General features: G+C 43.3%; 1 protein-coding gene across 2 annotated transcripts in view; it reads right to left on the minus strand.

Annotated features, from left to right (window-relative positions):
• Positions 1 to 6971: 6971 nt before the first annotated feature.
• OXNAD1 (oxidoreductase NAD binding domain containing 1) overlaps positions 6972 to 14169 on the minus strand; it is a 44460-nt gene continuing 37262 nt past the window's right edge. For both annotated transcript variants that reach the window (XM_051961450.1, XM_051961451.1), the window contains exon 8: positions 6972 to 7570. In XM_051961450.1, the coding sequence (XP_051817410.1) occupies positions 7416 to 7570 (155 nt within the window). In that variant the 3' untranslated portion in view covers positions 6972 to 7415. The remainder of the gene's footprint in view (positions 7571 to 14169) is intronic.

Below are 14169 nucleotides of genomic sequence, written 5' to 3' on the forward strand. Positions count from 1 at the left end.
TCCCCCTCCTCCTGTATCCCTGCTCTCATTCCCACTTCCTCCTTTCTCCATAATTCTGTTCCCTAGTTACCATTCCCTATGTGCACTGTCTTCACCTATTAGAATATAATCAATCAGCCAATAAACATTCATTAAATGCCTTTTATGTGCTAAGCACTAGACTCTAAGAATAGGGATTAATTTTCTTTTTGGAAAATATTGATATCACCAGCCTTTAGCAAAATACTTGGCAAGAAGAAAGGCTTTTTCCCTCATTTGGAATAAAGTATTTGTGAAAGACTCAGGGAAAGATCTGCCCATATATGCTTGCTTGTGGATACATATAGACACATACATATACTGACATAGGTAGATAGATGGGTGTATCCACACGTGAAATATCCATGCACATATGTACATATTGAGAGAGAGAGAAAGAGGAGGGAGAGAGACAGAGAGAAAAAAAGAAAGAAAAAGAAAGAAGGAAAAAGAGTAAGAGAGTGAGTTCTATATGCAGAACCACTGGCTATTGGCTGTGTCTTTTCAGAATTTGTTTGTTTTGGGATCCGTTTCTTTGTACTGGTCCAATGGTAAAAGACCAGCATCTTCATTTGTTGTGAAACATCTGAAAGCCTTAATGGAATTATTCCTACACGGCAGAGCTCTTTAACCGCTTGTGTCGGGGACCTCTTGAGCAGTTTGGAGGAGCCTTTGTGCTTCTTCAGAAGCATGTTTTTAAAAAGCCGAAGGAAAGGCTCAGTTTCAGAGGTTAAAGAAAATAAAGATTTCACTTTTTCTGCATCCAAGTTGGTGGGAATCCTGAAATCTGCCGGAGGATCCCGGGTTAAAGGCTCCTGTTGCTGTCACCTTCTGAAGGTGTATCCAGTGGAAAGAAACACAAGAAGCTCGGTTATTGTACAATGTGAAGCCCAGTCTTTCTGAAGGACAAAATGTCAGTTAATGAAGGTCTGAGGAACGAGGTGGATCCTAGCAGTCTTGAATTCAGCCCTTAGTGCACAGACCAGGCCACCTCTTAGCCTCTCTTGCAGATAAGATCAGTCTCTTTTTGTTTTTTAATGGCAACTCCTCCTTGCCAATTTAATTAAGTTCCTTTCAAACAATATTCCTTTTGGCTACAATCTATTGTTTTCTTTTTTCTTTTCTTTTTTTACTGTTTGGTATAAAGATGGCAACGAGTAATAGCTTTGATTTAGAGCTGGAAGGGACCTCAGAGGTCATCTATTAGTCCAATCCTTTTATTTTACAAACTCTGGAATAAACTCCCTACAGTCATATACTCGGCGTTAATAATCCCAGTGCTTGAAGACAGATAAATGACTCTTCAAGCATCTCCTCTGCAAGCAGATAGTCCACAATATCCCTGATCATCCCCTGTGGTATCTTCACCAGTGTCATTGGAGCTTGGAGATGGACAGTCCTGATCGTCCCCTACTGAACTTCCACCACGGTATCACTGGAGTTTGGGGATGGAGACCCTTAAATGTCCTTAGCAAGGAGGAGCCTGAGTGGAAGCCAGGGCTCTTTGCATGAAGCTCTTCAGTCATTTTTAAGTATGTCCAGAGGCTCTGGTCAGGGACTCTGGGATGGTGACTGACGTCCGTCGTTTAGACTCGTGTGACCACAAGTGAGGAGCCACATCTCAGTCTCCTGCCTGTAAGTGAATGAGATCGCCTCCGTGGTTCCTTCCAGTTACAATGTCCAGTTACAGCTTCTTGCAAACTGGACGACATCATCAGAATGCTCTTGACGCAGCCTTTTGTGGCAAACAGAACCATTTGAACATCATCTTGTTTTAAGTCGTTGAGCACGCTCCAAGTGAGTTGCCTAAATGGGGCTTTTGAAGGTTGGGGTAGCAGGAACCCTGGTGCTTTCGGTGCCAGGGAGTCCCTGACTGGGACGAGGGCTGGGAAGCTGGGAGGCCAACCCTGGCTTTGTCAGCTGGGTGGCCCCAGGAAGTTAACGCTCCCAACTTTCCCATTAACCTGCATAGGGATACAAGGCGCAGAGTGACCTGTGAGAGTGGACAAGCCCAAAGGATTCTACAGGTTCCAGGGTTTTGTGATTCATGGTCTGGCAGGCAGACGTAGCTGAATAACACAAATATAACATTCCCATTTGCACAATGCGTTAAGCCTTTTAAAGCTCCATTTCTGGGATACAATCCCTCCTTCCTTCTATCTCAGAGAAGTTTTCTCCTTTAAGATGCAGCTTGGGCTCCATCCTCTTGAAGCATGGAGCCTCTCCTGATCTTCCCTGGCTCCCAAACTTCCTTGCCTGTTTTTGGTTTTAACTTTACATTTCTGCCATGTGGTTTTATATGAACTTGCTGTATCCACTAGAATGGAAACTTTTCTTTTTAATAACTGCTTTTAATTTTCAAAATACATGCAAAGATAGTTTACAACATCCACTCTTACAAAACCCCGCATTCCAAGTTTTTCTCCCTCCCTTCCCCCCTTCCCTAGACAAGAAGCAATCCAGTATGGGTTAAACATGTGCAATTCTTCTGTACATATTTCCACATTTATCATGCTACACAAGAAAAATCAGATCAAAAAGACAAAAAAATGAGAAAAAGAAAGCAAACAACCAAAAAAAGCTACAAACCTATGTTGTGATCCACATTCAGTCTCCATTCTTCTTTCTGGGCAGAGATGGTTCTCTCCATCACAAGTTGACTGGAAGCTTCTCATGAGTAGAAATTCACTCCCTGTACTTGTGTCTGTAGCACCGAACAGATGCTTTAATACTTGCTGAGTGATTGATCTTATTTGATCCTCACTAAAACCCTACAAGGTGGATGCTATTATGCCCATCTCATTGAAAGGGCAACTGAGGCTCAATTTAGTGACTGCGACCCAGAGTCACCCAGCTGGTAAGTGTTCGAGGCAGGATTCAAACTTTCCTGACATTAGGTTCCAGCCATGGTGCACCACAGCAGTGCAACGGGAAAGGTAGTGGGTTAGAGAAGGGAAAGTGGGTCCGAATCCAGTCCCAGACACTTATCTTGCTGGGTAACTTCCCCTAACTTCCCCATATTGCAGCTTTCCCATCTATAAAAGGGTTAGGCAGGACAACTAAGACCTCAGATGGTCTCCAGGTCATTCCATGAACTCCATCCCTCACTGATGAGGAAGAGAACCTTCATAACTTTCTCTCGAGAAGCCGATTTCTCCAGCCCAAGCACGCCTTTCCCATGGATGCTGGGGGCTTTGAAAGGGCCGGCCAAGTGTCTGAAAGAGCAGGGCCACGGCAGGAAATACTCTGGATCTTCGAGTCAGCAGCACCGTCTTCACATACCAATGCGATCGCTAATTTTTTTAGGTTTTATATAAATAAGAAGTTATTATAATACCAGGGCCAGGAAGGGGCTTCCTCTCTCTAAACAAAACATAAAACCACCTTTTTAGCATAGCTTTAAGTAAAATGAGCTGTCATGCTAAATTATCAGAATATAAATATTTATAATAACCTAGACCGTAACGACAGGAATTTCAGGGAACTGTTTTCCGTTCAGAGAAAACACCTACAGCCCAAACTTGTCAGTAGCAGGTGAAATGGGGAACGTGACGGTTCTTGGATAAGCACATAATTACACATGCACATATGCGTGCAGAGACCACCCCCTACAACTGGCAGTGATAATATACTTCCATTATATTATTAAATACTTCCATTATTATATTGCTCCTCAGAGCAATGCTGTTCAGAAGCAGTTTATAAATACCTTCCCATCTTAAGAACACATCTACTTGGACTCCAATAGGTCACTCATCCTCCGTATCTTCTTTACCCTAAAATAATAATAATCTGGCAAAATGGGATTTGTGAAGAATTGCAAGGAGGAGGGACCCCCTTCCTAGGTTGTCTGCTCTCTGCAAGGCTGCTGGGCAGTCTGTCCAAGTTCTTCTAGGAAGCACTCATTATTCTGTCAGATCCACGTATGCTGAGGTACCCGGTGGGCTAATGCCATGGCTTCCCAAAAAGGGAATGGGCCCTAAAAAGGCTTTGGCCAGGAAGACCTAGTCACTTGGCTGGATAAGGAGAAAATCCTTTACTTACTTTCTCATCATTTTTTTTTTTTGAGGGGGTGAATTTTGTGAGGGTTACAACATAGCTAACAAGTGTTAAGAGTCTTGGGCCGGATTTGCGATCGGGTGCTCGGCTCTGGGACTGATGCTCTATCCACTGCCCATCATTGTCTTTGACAAGAACACGAACTAGACCAGACCAACATGTGGCCTCCATGAGCCCAACCCTTCTGGTGGCAGCCCAAACCACACTTAAAATGTAACTGGAAAATATCTGACCATATAAATAAGAAGACAAAAGAACCCAGATGGCGTTAATATGTGGCTCTCTAAATTACTGTGTGGGATCCTCAGACAGTTCAGCGCCTCCCGTTTCTACTTTGGCCAATGAACTAGGCAATAAGCTCTTTGAGGGCAGAAACCCAACTTTATTTCTCAGTAATTATGTTTGACTAAATATATGAACTCCCCTGCTGATGCTGCTGAGGTCAGAGAGGCCAGAGGGCCAGAAGCTGCCACTAAGAAGGGGATATTGCGTATTTGGCAGCCTTTTCTGCTCTCTGACCCATAAGGGCCAGGAGGCTCTTTCTTACAGACCGACTCAGTCTGCCGGCTCTGAGGCACAGATGCCCAGTGGCTATTTACTAAGTATATGGTGCCCTCTGTCGACATCGTGCTCCCAGCCAGGGCTGAGTACGATCTGCGTCATTCACGACTTGGGCCTAGCCACCAAAAACCGTTTGGAGGAAGACGATTGTCCAGGCCGTGGCTCACACCCGAGCAGCCAGCCCGTGGCTTGGACACATGCACACTGTGGGGCCCAGTGAACGGGCCCAGAATTGAGGTCTGCCCCTCAACTGAGCTCTTGGGGAGAACTTAAGGGGGAACTGGGGCCAAGGACAAAGAGATGCCCTTCCTCCTTATTGCAGAGGTGGGGTGCTGTGGGACGCTGTCACAGCAGACAAATTTGCTCGTCTTGTTAATTTGTTTCTTTTTCATTTTTTGTTGCAAGGGAAAACTCACTGGACTGGGGAAGAGAGGGATGTATTTAGAAATTAAAGTGATGTAAGAATAAAAGATCTTAATTTTTTTCTTTAAGACAGTGTGGACAGTTTCCAATCTGTACCAATCACAGACCCCCCAAATACAGTGGTCACCCAGGGCCTGTTATGCAAGCTCTGCTTTTGTGCCTTCCTCAAAAGGGCTCAGCTTGTATGCGCAAAGTAAACCAAGTCACTAATAGGGCCTTCCCAAGGAAACTGTCGCCTCGGTTCCAGTGCCCATCAAAGACCCACAATGGTGGCCACTGCCCGGCTGGAGCAAAGGGAGAGATGTGAGGTTGATGTGTTTGGGGGCAACCTTCATGAGGACCGCCAGCACGAAAGCGCCTTTCAGTGATTAGGAATCAGCCTGAATTAGCTAAGTCAATTCACCCAATGAATAGGAACTAAAACTAAGTCCTATAGAAACATAATGAAGAATTGGTTCTTAAAGATATGATCTCTTTGAAGTAAAAAGACAAAAAAAAAATAAAGTACAAATTGTGCCTTTTAAAAAAATGAGTCATATGTGGTATGAGGGAGAGGGGAGAACGCAGCCTGTGTTCGCATCAGTCCAGCACGAGGTGTAGATGGCGAAGGCGGAAAAGCCGCCGTGGGGAGGCCGGGGGGTCTCTGCCGTCACACCTCGAGGGAGCCTCGGGGAGAGCTGAGCCCCTTCTCTGGGGGTGCCGGGAGCTCGTCTCCCCTTCAGAGACTCACCAGCGGTCTGACCCAGTTATTTCCCAGCATTTGTTTCTATGTCCGTTCAGACCTGGTGCCTCGTGGTCTCTCTCACAGACTGAGGTTCAAAGCACTCTGACAAATGGCGATGGGTCCCAGAGTGCTGCAGGATCTTGCCCCTCGGCCTGTGCCTGGGAGCTGCGGCCCCTCTGGCCCCCAAACCGACTACACCCTGACCAAACAGTGCACAAGCCAATCACACCAAATGCTTTTGGGGGCCGCCTTCCTTCAGCTCTGCTGGGCTCTGCTAAAATTAAGAAAAAGGGACACACTTTTGGCTGTTTGGTCCACTGGACCGGCCCTGCCCAGACTGGCGGCCTTGCGTGCTGACCCCCCCCCCCCCCCCGAGCCTCAAGCCAAACTCCTGCCCCAGAGCTCCAGCCTGCCCTTAGGGTCAGCACAGGGGACCAGCCCCTGCCAGGCAGAGACCCGAACTGCAGCGAGGACAAGGGTCTCCAGTGGCCAAGGCAGGCATGGAAGTGGCTCATTCTATTGATGCTTTCTCAGGGAGATTCTCACTATCGTGGTGGCACACAGAGGGCCCCCCTCCCGGGCGTGGGGATTGCGGAGGAGAGCCCCACTCCTGCACTCGGGGGGACCCAGAGGAGGACCCCTCCTGGGCTCCCCTCCCGGCCATGACTCTCCTTCCCGGCTCCCGCTCCAAGCAGAGTGAGCTGGAGGAGAAGGTACTTAGAGGCCCGCTGGTCCCTGCAGGGTCCCAGGGCATGGGGCCGTCACCACTGCTGGCTGGGATGGGGAGGGGGCCAGAGTTAGGTTTGGGGACCCTTCCTTCGGAGATGTCCCAATGACAGGGACTGCATCCAGCCACAAACCTCAACCCGGCTCCGCGGCTGGGAAGAACGCGTCCCTTCCGCCGGCTCCGTCCTCGCTCCCAGACCCGTGTGGCCAGGGCGGCGGCCGAGGCACGGAGGGAGACCTCACTGGAGCGGAGCCCGGGCGCTTAGTGATGAGAAAGCAAAGGCGCCAGCACTCGCCATCCTGGCAACTCCCGACTCCCACACCCAACTTTCCTCGGCAACTCAGAATAAGACCACAGGCCCAAGAAGCCAGGATGCTGCTAGAACAGGGTAGTCTGAGGCCTTTTAAGCAAATGGATTTCCAGGGTAAAATTAATCTTCTACTTGTACTGCTAAAAACACCTGATTAAAATGTGAGTTTATTGCACATAAATTACATCTTTTTTTGTAAAACAGAAATTTTACAGAGTCAATAGTTCACACACAAATCCAATGGTTTCAGATATTTAGGGATAAATAGTAACCATTCCTGTCACTGTCACCCTCTGGAAAAAGAACAAAAAATCAATGTGGAATCAGCGTGGGGAGAGAACATTGCTGAGGAGTTCTCAAGGACACGTTCAGGCAGCTATCACCCACACCTGGTCGTCAGTGACTCCTCTGCGCAGATGTTGTCGTTTTCGTCCCCGTGCACACACACACTCCTCCATCCTCCCCCCGTTAGGAGTCGCCTCGCTGGGCGGCGTCGGGGCAGCACCAGGGAGGCCCGCGGCCTCAGCACACACGGCCCAGAACCGGTCCCGCTCACTGTCCTGGAGAGCCATCTCTCTCCTTCACCTCGGCGGCTACCACCACTTCTCAAAACGGATGTGCTCCTTGGGGACCCTGCGGGCTTCCAGGTGCTGAGAGAAGTGCTCTATCATGAAGGGCGGGCCACAGATGAAAAAGAGAGTGTCCTCCAAGATGTGCTCCTCCAGCTCCTCCTGGGGGATCCTCCCCTCTGACAAGAGAGAACAGGAGCAGCTCAGAGGTGGCCCATAAGGAGGCTGATGGAGAGGTAGCTCTGGGGCAGGGGTGTGTGTGTGTGTGTGTGTGTGTGTGTGTGTGTGTGTGTGTGTGTGTGTGTGGAGGCGGGGTTTGTTGGCCAGCGCGTGTGTGTGTGTGTGTGGAGGGGGGGTTTGTTGGCTAGCGTGTGTGTGTGTGGTGTGTGTGTGTGGAGGGGGGGTTTGTTGGCCAGCGTGTGTGTGTGTGTGTGTGTGTGTGTGTGTGTGTGTGTGTGTGGAGGGGGGGTTTGTTGGCCAGCATGGGCCTAGGAAGGAGATGGGATTAGTGGGGTGTGATGGGCTAGTCTGGGAGTGTGGACCTGTGTGTGGGGTGTGTTGGGCTAGCCTGGGAGGTGTGATGGGCTAGCCTGGGAGTGTGGGCCTGCAAGACTTTGCAGTCTCCATCCAAATGCGGTGACCAAGACCTCAAGACCCAAGGAGGGCAGAAATTGCCATGTCCCTACAGCCAGAAGGGGGAGCCAGCACGCTTTAAAAGCCTCTTCACAACTTCCAACTACTTCTAAAATAACTGAAGCTCTGGGGGCAGAGCCCAGATGGACTCTCCCAGCATTCCAAACAACTCTAAAACAACTGCTCAAAGCAGCAGAGCCAACAAAAGATGGAGGCCAGGTCTTTCTGGGCCCAAGAAAATTGGCAAGAGAAGTCTGCAGCACCAGGAGAGGTCCGTGGGAGCTGCACAAGTGGTCAGACAATGATTAGAGGGTTCTGCTGGCCCTGAGAGGAGCACGCTCTGATGGGCAAATCTAGGGTCCACAGGCGTCTCGGACCACAGCCCCCGGGTCACCGCTACCCGGATCACACAACATGGGTACCGAATCACGTGCCTGTCTTCAGAACTCACTATGAAAACAGCAGCACAAAAAAGCCTGAAGTTTGGCACGGGCCTCCCCACCCCCAGGACACAGAGGTCAATCTCAACATGGAATTCAGTCAAGAAACAGGATGCAAAAAGGAGCAAACAAAAAAAGAACCTCACCATAAAAAACTGCTCACTGCAGTGATAGAGAAGCCCAAGAAGACAGAGTGAAAAGTTTAAAAAAAAAAAAAACTGAAAATGCTAATTGAATTAGACCCAATGCCAACAAGAATTCCTGCAAGCCTTCAAGAAAGAAATGAGTTATAGAAGAAAAATTGGGAAAATAAATGTGAAAATTATGTAAAGAAAATTAACAGGTTGGTAAAACGGGAACAAAAAATACTAAAGAAAATATAACACCCTAAAAAACAAAATTGGCCTAAGGGTAAAAGACATAAAAATTAACTGAAGAGAAATACTTTAAAAGCAGAATTAAAAGTCAGGTAGATGGCTCAATGGCTAGAGCACAGCCCCCAAATCAAGAGGAATTGAGTTCAAATCCAGTCTCAGACACTTAACACTTACTAGGTGTATAAATGAGCAAATCATTTAACCCCAACTGCCAAGAGAGAGGAGAGAGAGAGACAGGGAGGGCTACAAAAGTTAACTAAATTCCTTAAAAATTAGAACTGGATGCCACTTGTTCAGTGACAAAGAGAGCCAACTACACTCAGAGAAAAGGTCATGGATATTGAGTGTAGAACACAACACAGCACTCTCACTCTCTCTTGTTGTTCATTTGCATTTTGTTTTCTTTCTCAGTTTTTTTTTTCCCTTCCTTCTTGATCCGATTTTTCTTGTGTATCAAGAAAACTGTATAAATATGTATACATATGTTGGATTTGACATATATTTTAACATATTTAGCATGTACTGGACTACCTGCCACTAGGGAAAGGGGTAGAGGAAAGGAAGGGAAAATTTGGAACAAAAGGTTTTGCAAGGGTCAAGGTTGAAAAATTATCCATGCATATATTTTGTCAATAAAAAAATTGGAACTGGGTTCCTGGAAGCTAATGACTCCATGAGACATCAAGAAACAAAAACATCAAAATCAAAGGAATGAGAAAATAGAAGAAAACGCAAACTGTCTTACAGGAAAAATAAGAGTTGGAAAAGAATCAAGAAGTGATAATTTAAGAATGATTGGACTATCAGAAAACCATGATCAAAAAAAGAGCCTACACATCATAATACAGTCCCAATAACTTAAGATTCAGAGGATAAAATAGAAATTAAAAGAATCCATCTATCACTTCCTGAAAGAAATTCCAAAACGAACACTCCCACTTACAGTCAAATTCCAGAATTCAAGAACAAAATACTTTAAACAGCCAGAAAGAAACCACTCAAATATTATGGAATCACAGTAAGGATCACATAAGATTTAGCAGTGTTCATGTTAAAGCAGCAGAGAGCTTGGAAAATGATATTCAGAAGGACAAAGGAGCTAGAATTGAAAAAAAAGGATAAACTCTCCATCAAAACTGAGTAAAATCCTTCTGGGGAATAGACAATTAATGAAACAGAGCACTTTCAAGTATACCTGAAGAAAAAAATTCAGAGCTGATAAAAAAATGGGACCACCTAGATCTGTGGAGAAGGAAGGAACTTATGGTCAAAGAAGAACTACAGAACATTATTAAATCTAAAATAGGTAATTTTGATTATGTTCAATTTAAAAGTTTTGTACAAGTTTTTATAAAACCAATGGAACCAAAAAGGGAAGCAGAACAGTGGGGAAAAGTTTTTACATTCAAGAGTTCTCATAAAGGTTTTAGTTCTAAAATATACAGAGAATTCAAATTTATTAAGAACACAAGCCATTCTCCAATTGGTAAATCGTCAAAGCATATGAAAAGACAATTTTCAGACAATTAAAATCATCTTGAGTCAAAAAATTCTCTAAATCACTATTGGGTAAAAATACAAATTAAAACAATTCTGAGATATCACTTTGCACCTTTCAGATTGGCTAAGATGACAGGAAAGGATAATGATAAATGTTGGAGGGGATGGAGGATATTAATACATTGCTGGTGGAACTGTGAACTAATTCAACAACTCTGAAGGGCAATTTGGAACTCTGCCCAAAGGGCTATCGAACAGTGTAAACCTTTTGATCCAGCAATCGAACAGTGTAAACCTTTTGATCCAGCAATGTTTCTATTGGGCCTATATCCCAAAGAGATCCTAAAGGAGGGGAAAGGACTCACATATACAAAAATGTTTGTGGCAGAAACTGGAAACTGAGTGGATGCCCATCAACTGGTGTATGAGTGTTATGGAACATTATTGTTCTGTAAGAAATGACCAGCAGGATGATTTCAGAGAGGCCTGGAGAGACTTATAGGAACTGATGCTGGGAAGGGAATAGAATTAGGTGAACATTGTACACGGCAACAATAAGATTACATGTTGATCAATTCTGATGGACAGGGCTCTTCTCAACAGTGAGGTGACTCACTAGTTCCAATGGTCTTGTGATGGAGAGAGCCATCTGTATCCAGAGAGGGAACTGTGGGGACTAAATATACATCAAAGCACAGTAGTTTCACCTTTCTTGCTTTTTTTTTTTTTCCCTTTCTCATTTTTTTCTTTTTGAACTGATTTTTCTTGTGCAGCGTGATGAATGTGAAAATATGTCTAGAACAACTGCACATATTTATCCTCTATTGGATTACTTGCTAAGAAGAAGAGAAGAGGGAAGGGAGGGAGAAAAATTTGGAACACAAGGTTTTGCAAGAGTGAATGTTGAAAAGTATCTTTACATGTACTTTGAAAATTAAAAGTGACTATCAAAATTTAAAAAAATAAAATTACTAAATAAAAAAAAGAAAATGTGACCTTCAAATATAAGACTCAAGAGATGCATAAAAGGACAAGCATGAAGGAGAAATCACTAGGGATTATATAAGGTGAAACCATTTGTATTTCTACATAGGAAAATGATTCCTATAACTTCAAAGAAATTTATCATCATTAGGACACTTAAACTTTACAAAGACAGAAGGCATGGATGTAAGTTGATTATGTTGGAATGATCTTCCAAAAGAAGGGTAAGAAAGAGGGATATACTGAGAGAAGCAAGAGGCAGAATGGGGAAAATTCTTTCACATAAGGGATGCATGAGGAAGACAATATAGTGGAGAAGAAAATGGGGGGGGGGGGAGGCAGGCAGTGGTTGAACCTCATTTTCATTGGAATTGGTTCAAAGAAGAAAAACTACACACACATACACACACATATTTTGAGTACTGAAATCTATCTTAATTCAACAGAAAAAGAGAAGGTGAAATGGATAAAAAAAATGGGCAGGAGCTGACAAAAAGGAGGACGGATTAAGGGAAGAAGCAGTTAGAAGCATACTAAGACTTAAGAGGACGGGATAAAAAGAGAGGGAGAAGAATGAACAGAAGAAAATGGGATGGGGAGAAAGAAATATACAGTTATTAAGCATAACTGTGAATTGGAATAGAATTAAGCTCTTCCATAAAATGGAAGCAGACAGCAGAATAGATTAGAAACCGGAATCCAACAATATTGTTTATAATAGATATACTTGACACAGAAAGACACACACAGAGTTAAAATAAAGGGCTGGAGCAGAATTTATTATGCTTCAAATGAAGTAAAAAAAAGAAAAAAAAAAAAAAGAGTAGCAGTCACAAGTGCAGACAAACTACTAAATGAAAGAGAAAATCAGGGAAACTACATTTTTGCTAAAAGCTACCACAGACAATGAAGTAATATCAAACATTTTTACAGCAAATTTTTGTAATAAAGGCCTTATTTCTTAAATACATAGGGAACTAAGATAAATTTATAAAAATAAAGGCCATTCTTCAATTGATGAATGTCAAAGGATATGAACAGGCAGTTCTCAGAAGAACAAACACAGCTATCAGACATGTGAAAAAATGCTTACTACTATTGATTAGTAAAAATAAAAATTAATGCTGAGTAAAATGAACTGGACCAGGAGATCATTATACATTTCAACAACAATACTATGTGATGATCAATTCTGATGGATCTGGCCATGTTCAACAATGAGATGAACTAAAGTAGCTCCAATAGAGCAGTGATTAACTGAACCAGCTACACCCAGGGAAAGAACTCTGTTTTTGTCTGCCTGCATTTCTGATTTCCTTCACAGGCTAATTGTACACTATTTCAAAGTCAGAGTCTTTTTGTACAGCAAAATAACTGTTAGGACATGTATGCTTATATTGTACTTAATTTATACTTTAACATACTTAATATGTACTGGTCAACCTGCCATCTGGGGGAGGGGATGGGGGGAAGGAGGGGAAAAATTGGAACAAAAGGTTTGGCAATTGTCAATGTTGTAAAATAACCCATGCATATAACTTGTAAATAAAAAGCTATAATAATAAAAAAAAATAAAAATTAAAACAACTCAAAGTAGCACCTTACATGTAACCAAAATGACAAAAATTAGAGAGGATGAGGGAAAAAGATGTACACTACTGAACTAGAGATAGAATAGTGAACTGGCCCAACCATTCTGGAGAACAATTTGGAAATAATGTCCAAATACATATGTCTTTATATATCTATAAAACTATACATACTCTTGGACCCTGTGATATCACTACCAGGTCTATATCCCAAAGAGATCAAAGAAACCTTCAGAACGTATATGTTCAAAAATATTTTTAGCAGCTCTTTTTGTGGCAGCAAAAAATTGGAAATCGAGGAGATGCCCATCAGTTGGGGAATGGTTGAACAAGCTGTGTTCTCTGATTGTGATGGAGTTCTAACTGTACTATAAAAAAATGGCAAAGCAATAGTTTCAGAAAAAAACCATAGCAAGACATATAAACTGATGCAAAGTGAAGTGAGAAGAACAAAGAGATCAGTGTATATTTAACAGCAATGTTACAATGATAATTAACTGTGGAAAACTTCTAATTCTAATCAATACTATACTCCAAGACGATTTCAAAAGACTCATGATGAAAAATGCTATTCACTTCCACAGAAAGAATTGATGCACTTGTGTGTGCTAACTAAAGTATAATCTTCTCATTTTATCTATTTGTTCATTCATTGGTAAGGAAATAGGCTTTACCTGATTTCCTATGTATGTTGTTCAAGCATTTTTCAACTGTGTTTGAGTCTCTGGGACCCATTTGGGGTTTCCTTTGCAAAGATACTGGATTAGTTTGCATTTTACAAATAAGGAAATTGAGGCAAACACGAACATGAGGCTTCTTGACCATGTTCAGCACTCCATCTACTATGCAACTCAGCTGCTCTTTCAAATGTGTAATTAATATCATATTTTTGCCTTCTCAGTGGATGGGGGAAGGAGTGGAAAGGAGGGAGAGAATTTAGAAGTCAAAATTTCAAAAGAATGCAAAAAGTAAATTTTGAAAATAAAAATAAATTTTTTAAAAATTGAAAAAAAAAAAAAAGTGGAACAGCTAAGGTGACAGTGGATAGAGTATAATCCCTGGAGTCAGGAAGACCCGAGTTCAAATCCAACTTCATACACCTACCAGTGGGTAAATCACTTAACTTGGTTCCTCTTCTATCTCTCTCCCCCCAAGAAGGAATGCTTAAAATAAATAAATTTAAAAAACAAACTAAAGTTTGCTCCATTGCTCCACCACCACAACTACCCAATCTGTGGCCCGAATGGCCGGCGCA

This window comes from Antechinus flavipes, chromosome 5 (assembly GCF_016432865.1).
Source record: "Antechinus flavipes isolate AdamAnt ecotype Samford, QLD, Australia chromosome 5, AdamAnt_v2, whole genome shotgun sequence".
In the NCBI taxonomy this organism is placed as follows: Eukaryota; Metazoa; Chordata; class Mammalia; order Dasyuromorphia; family Dasyuridae; genus Antechinus; species Antechinus flavipes.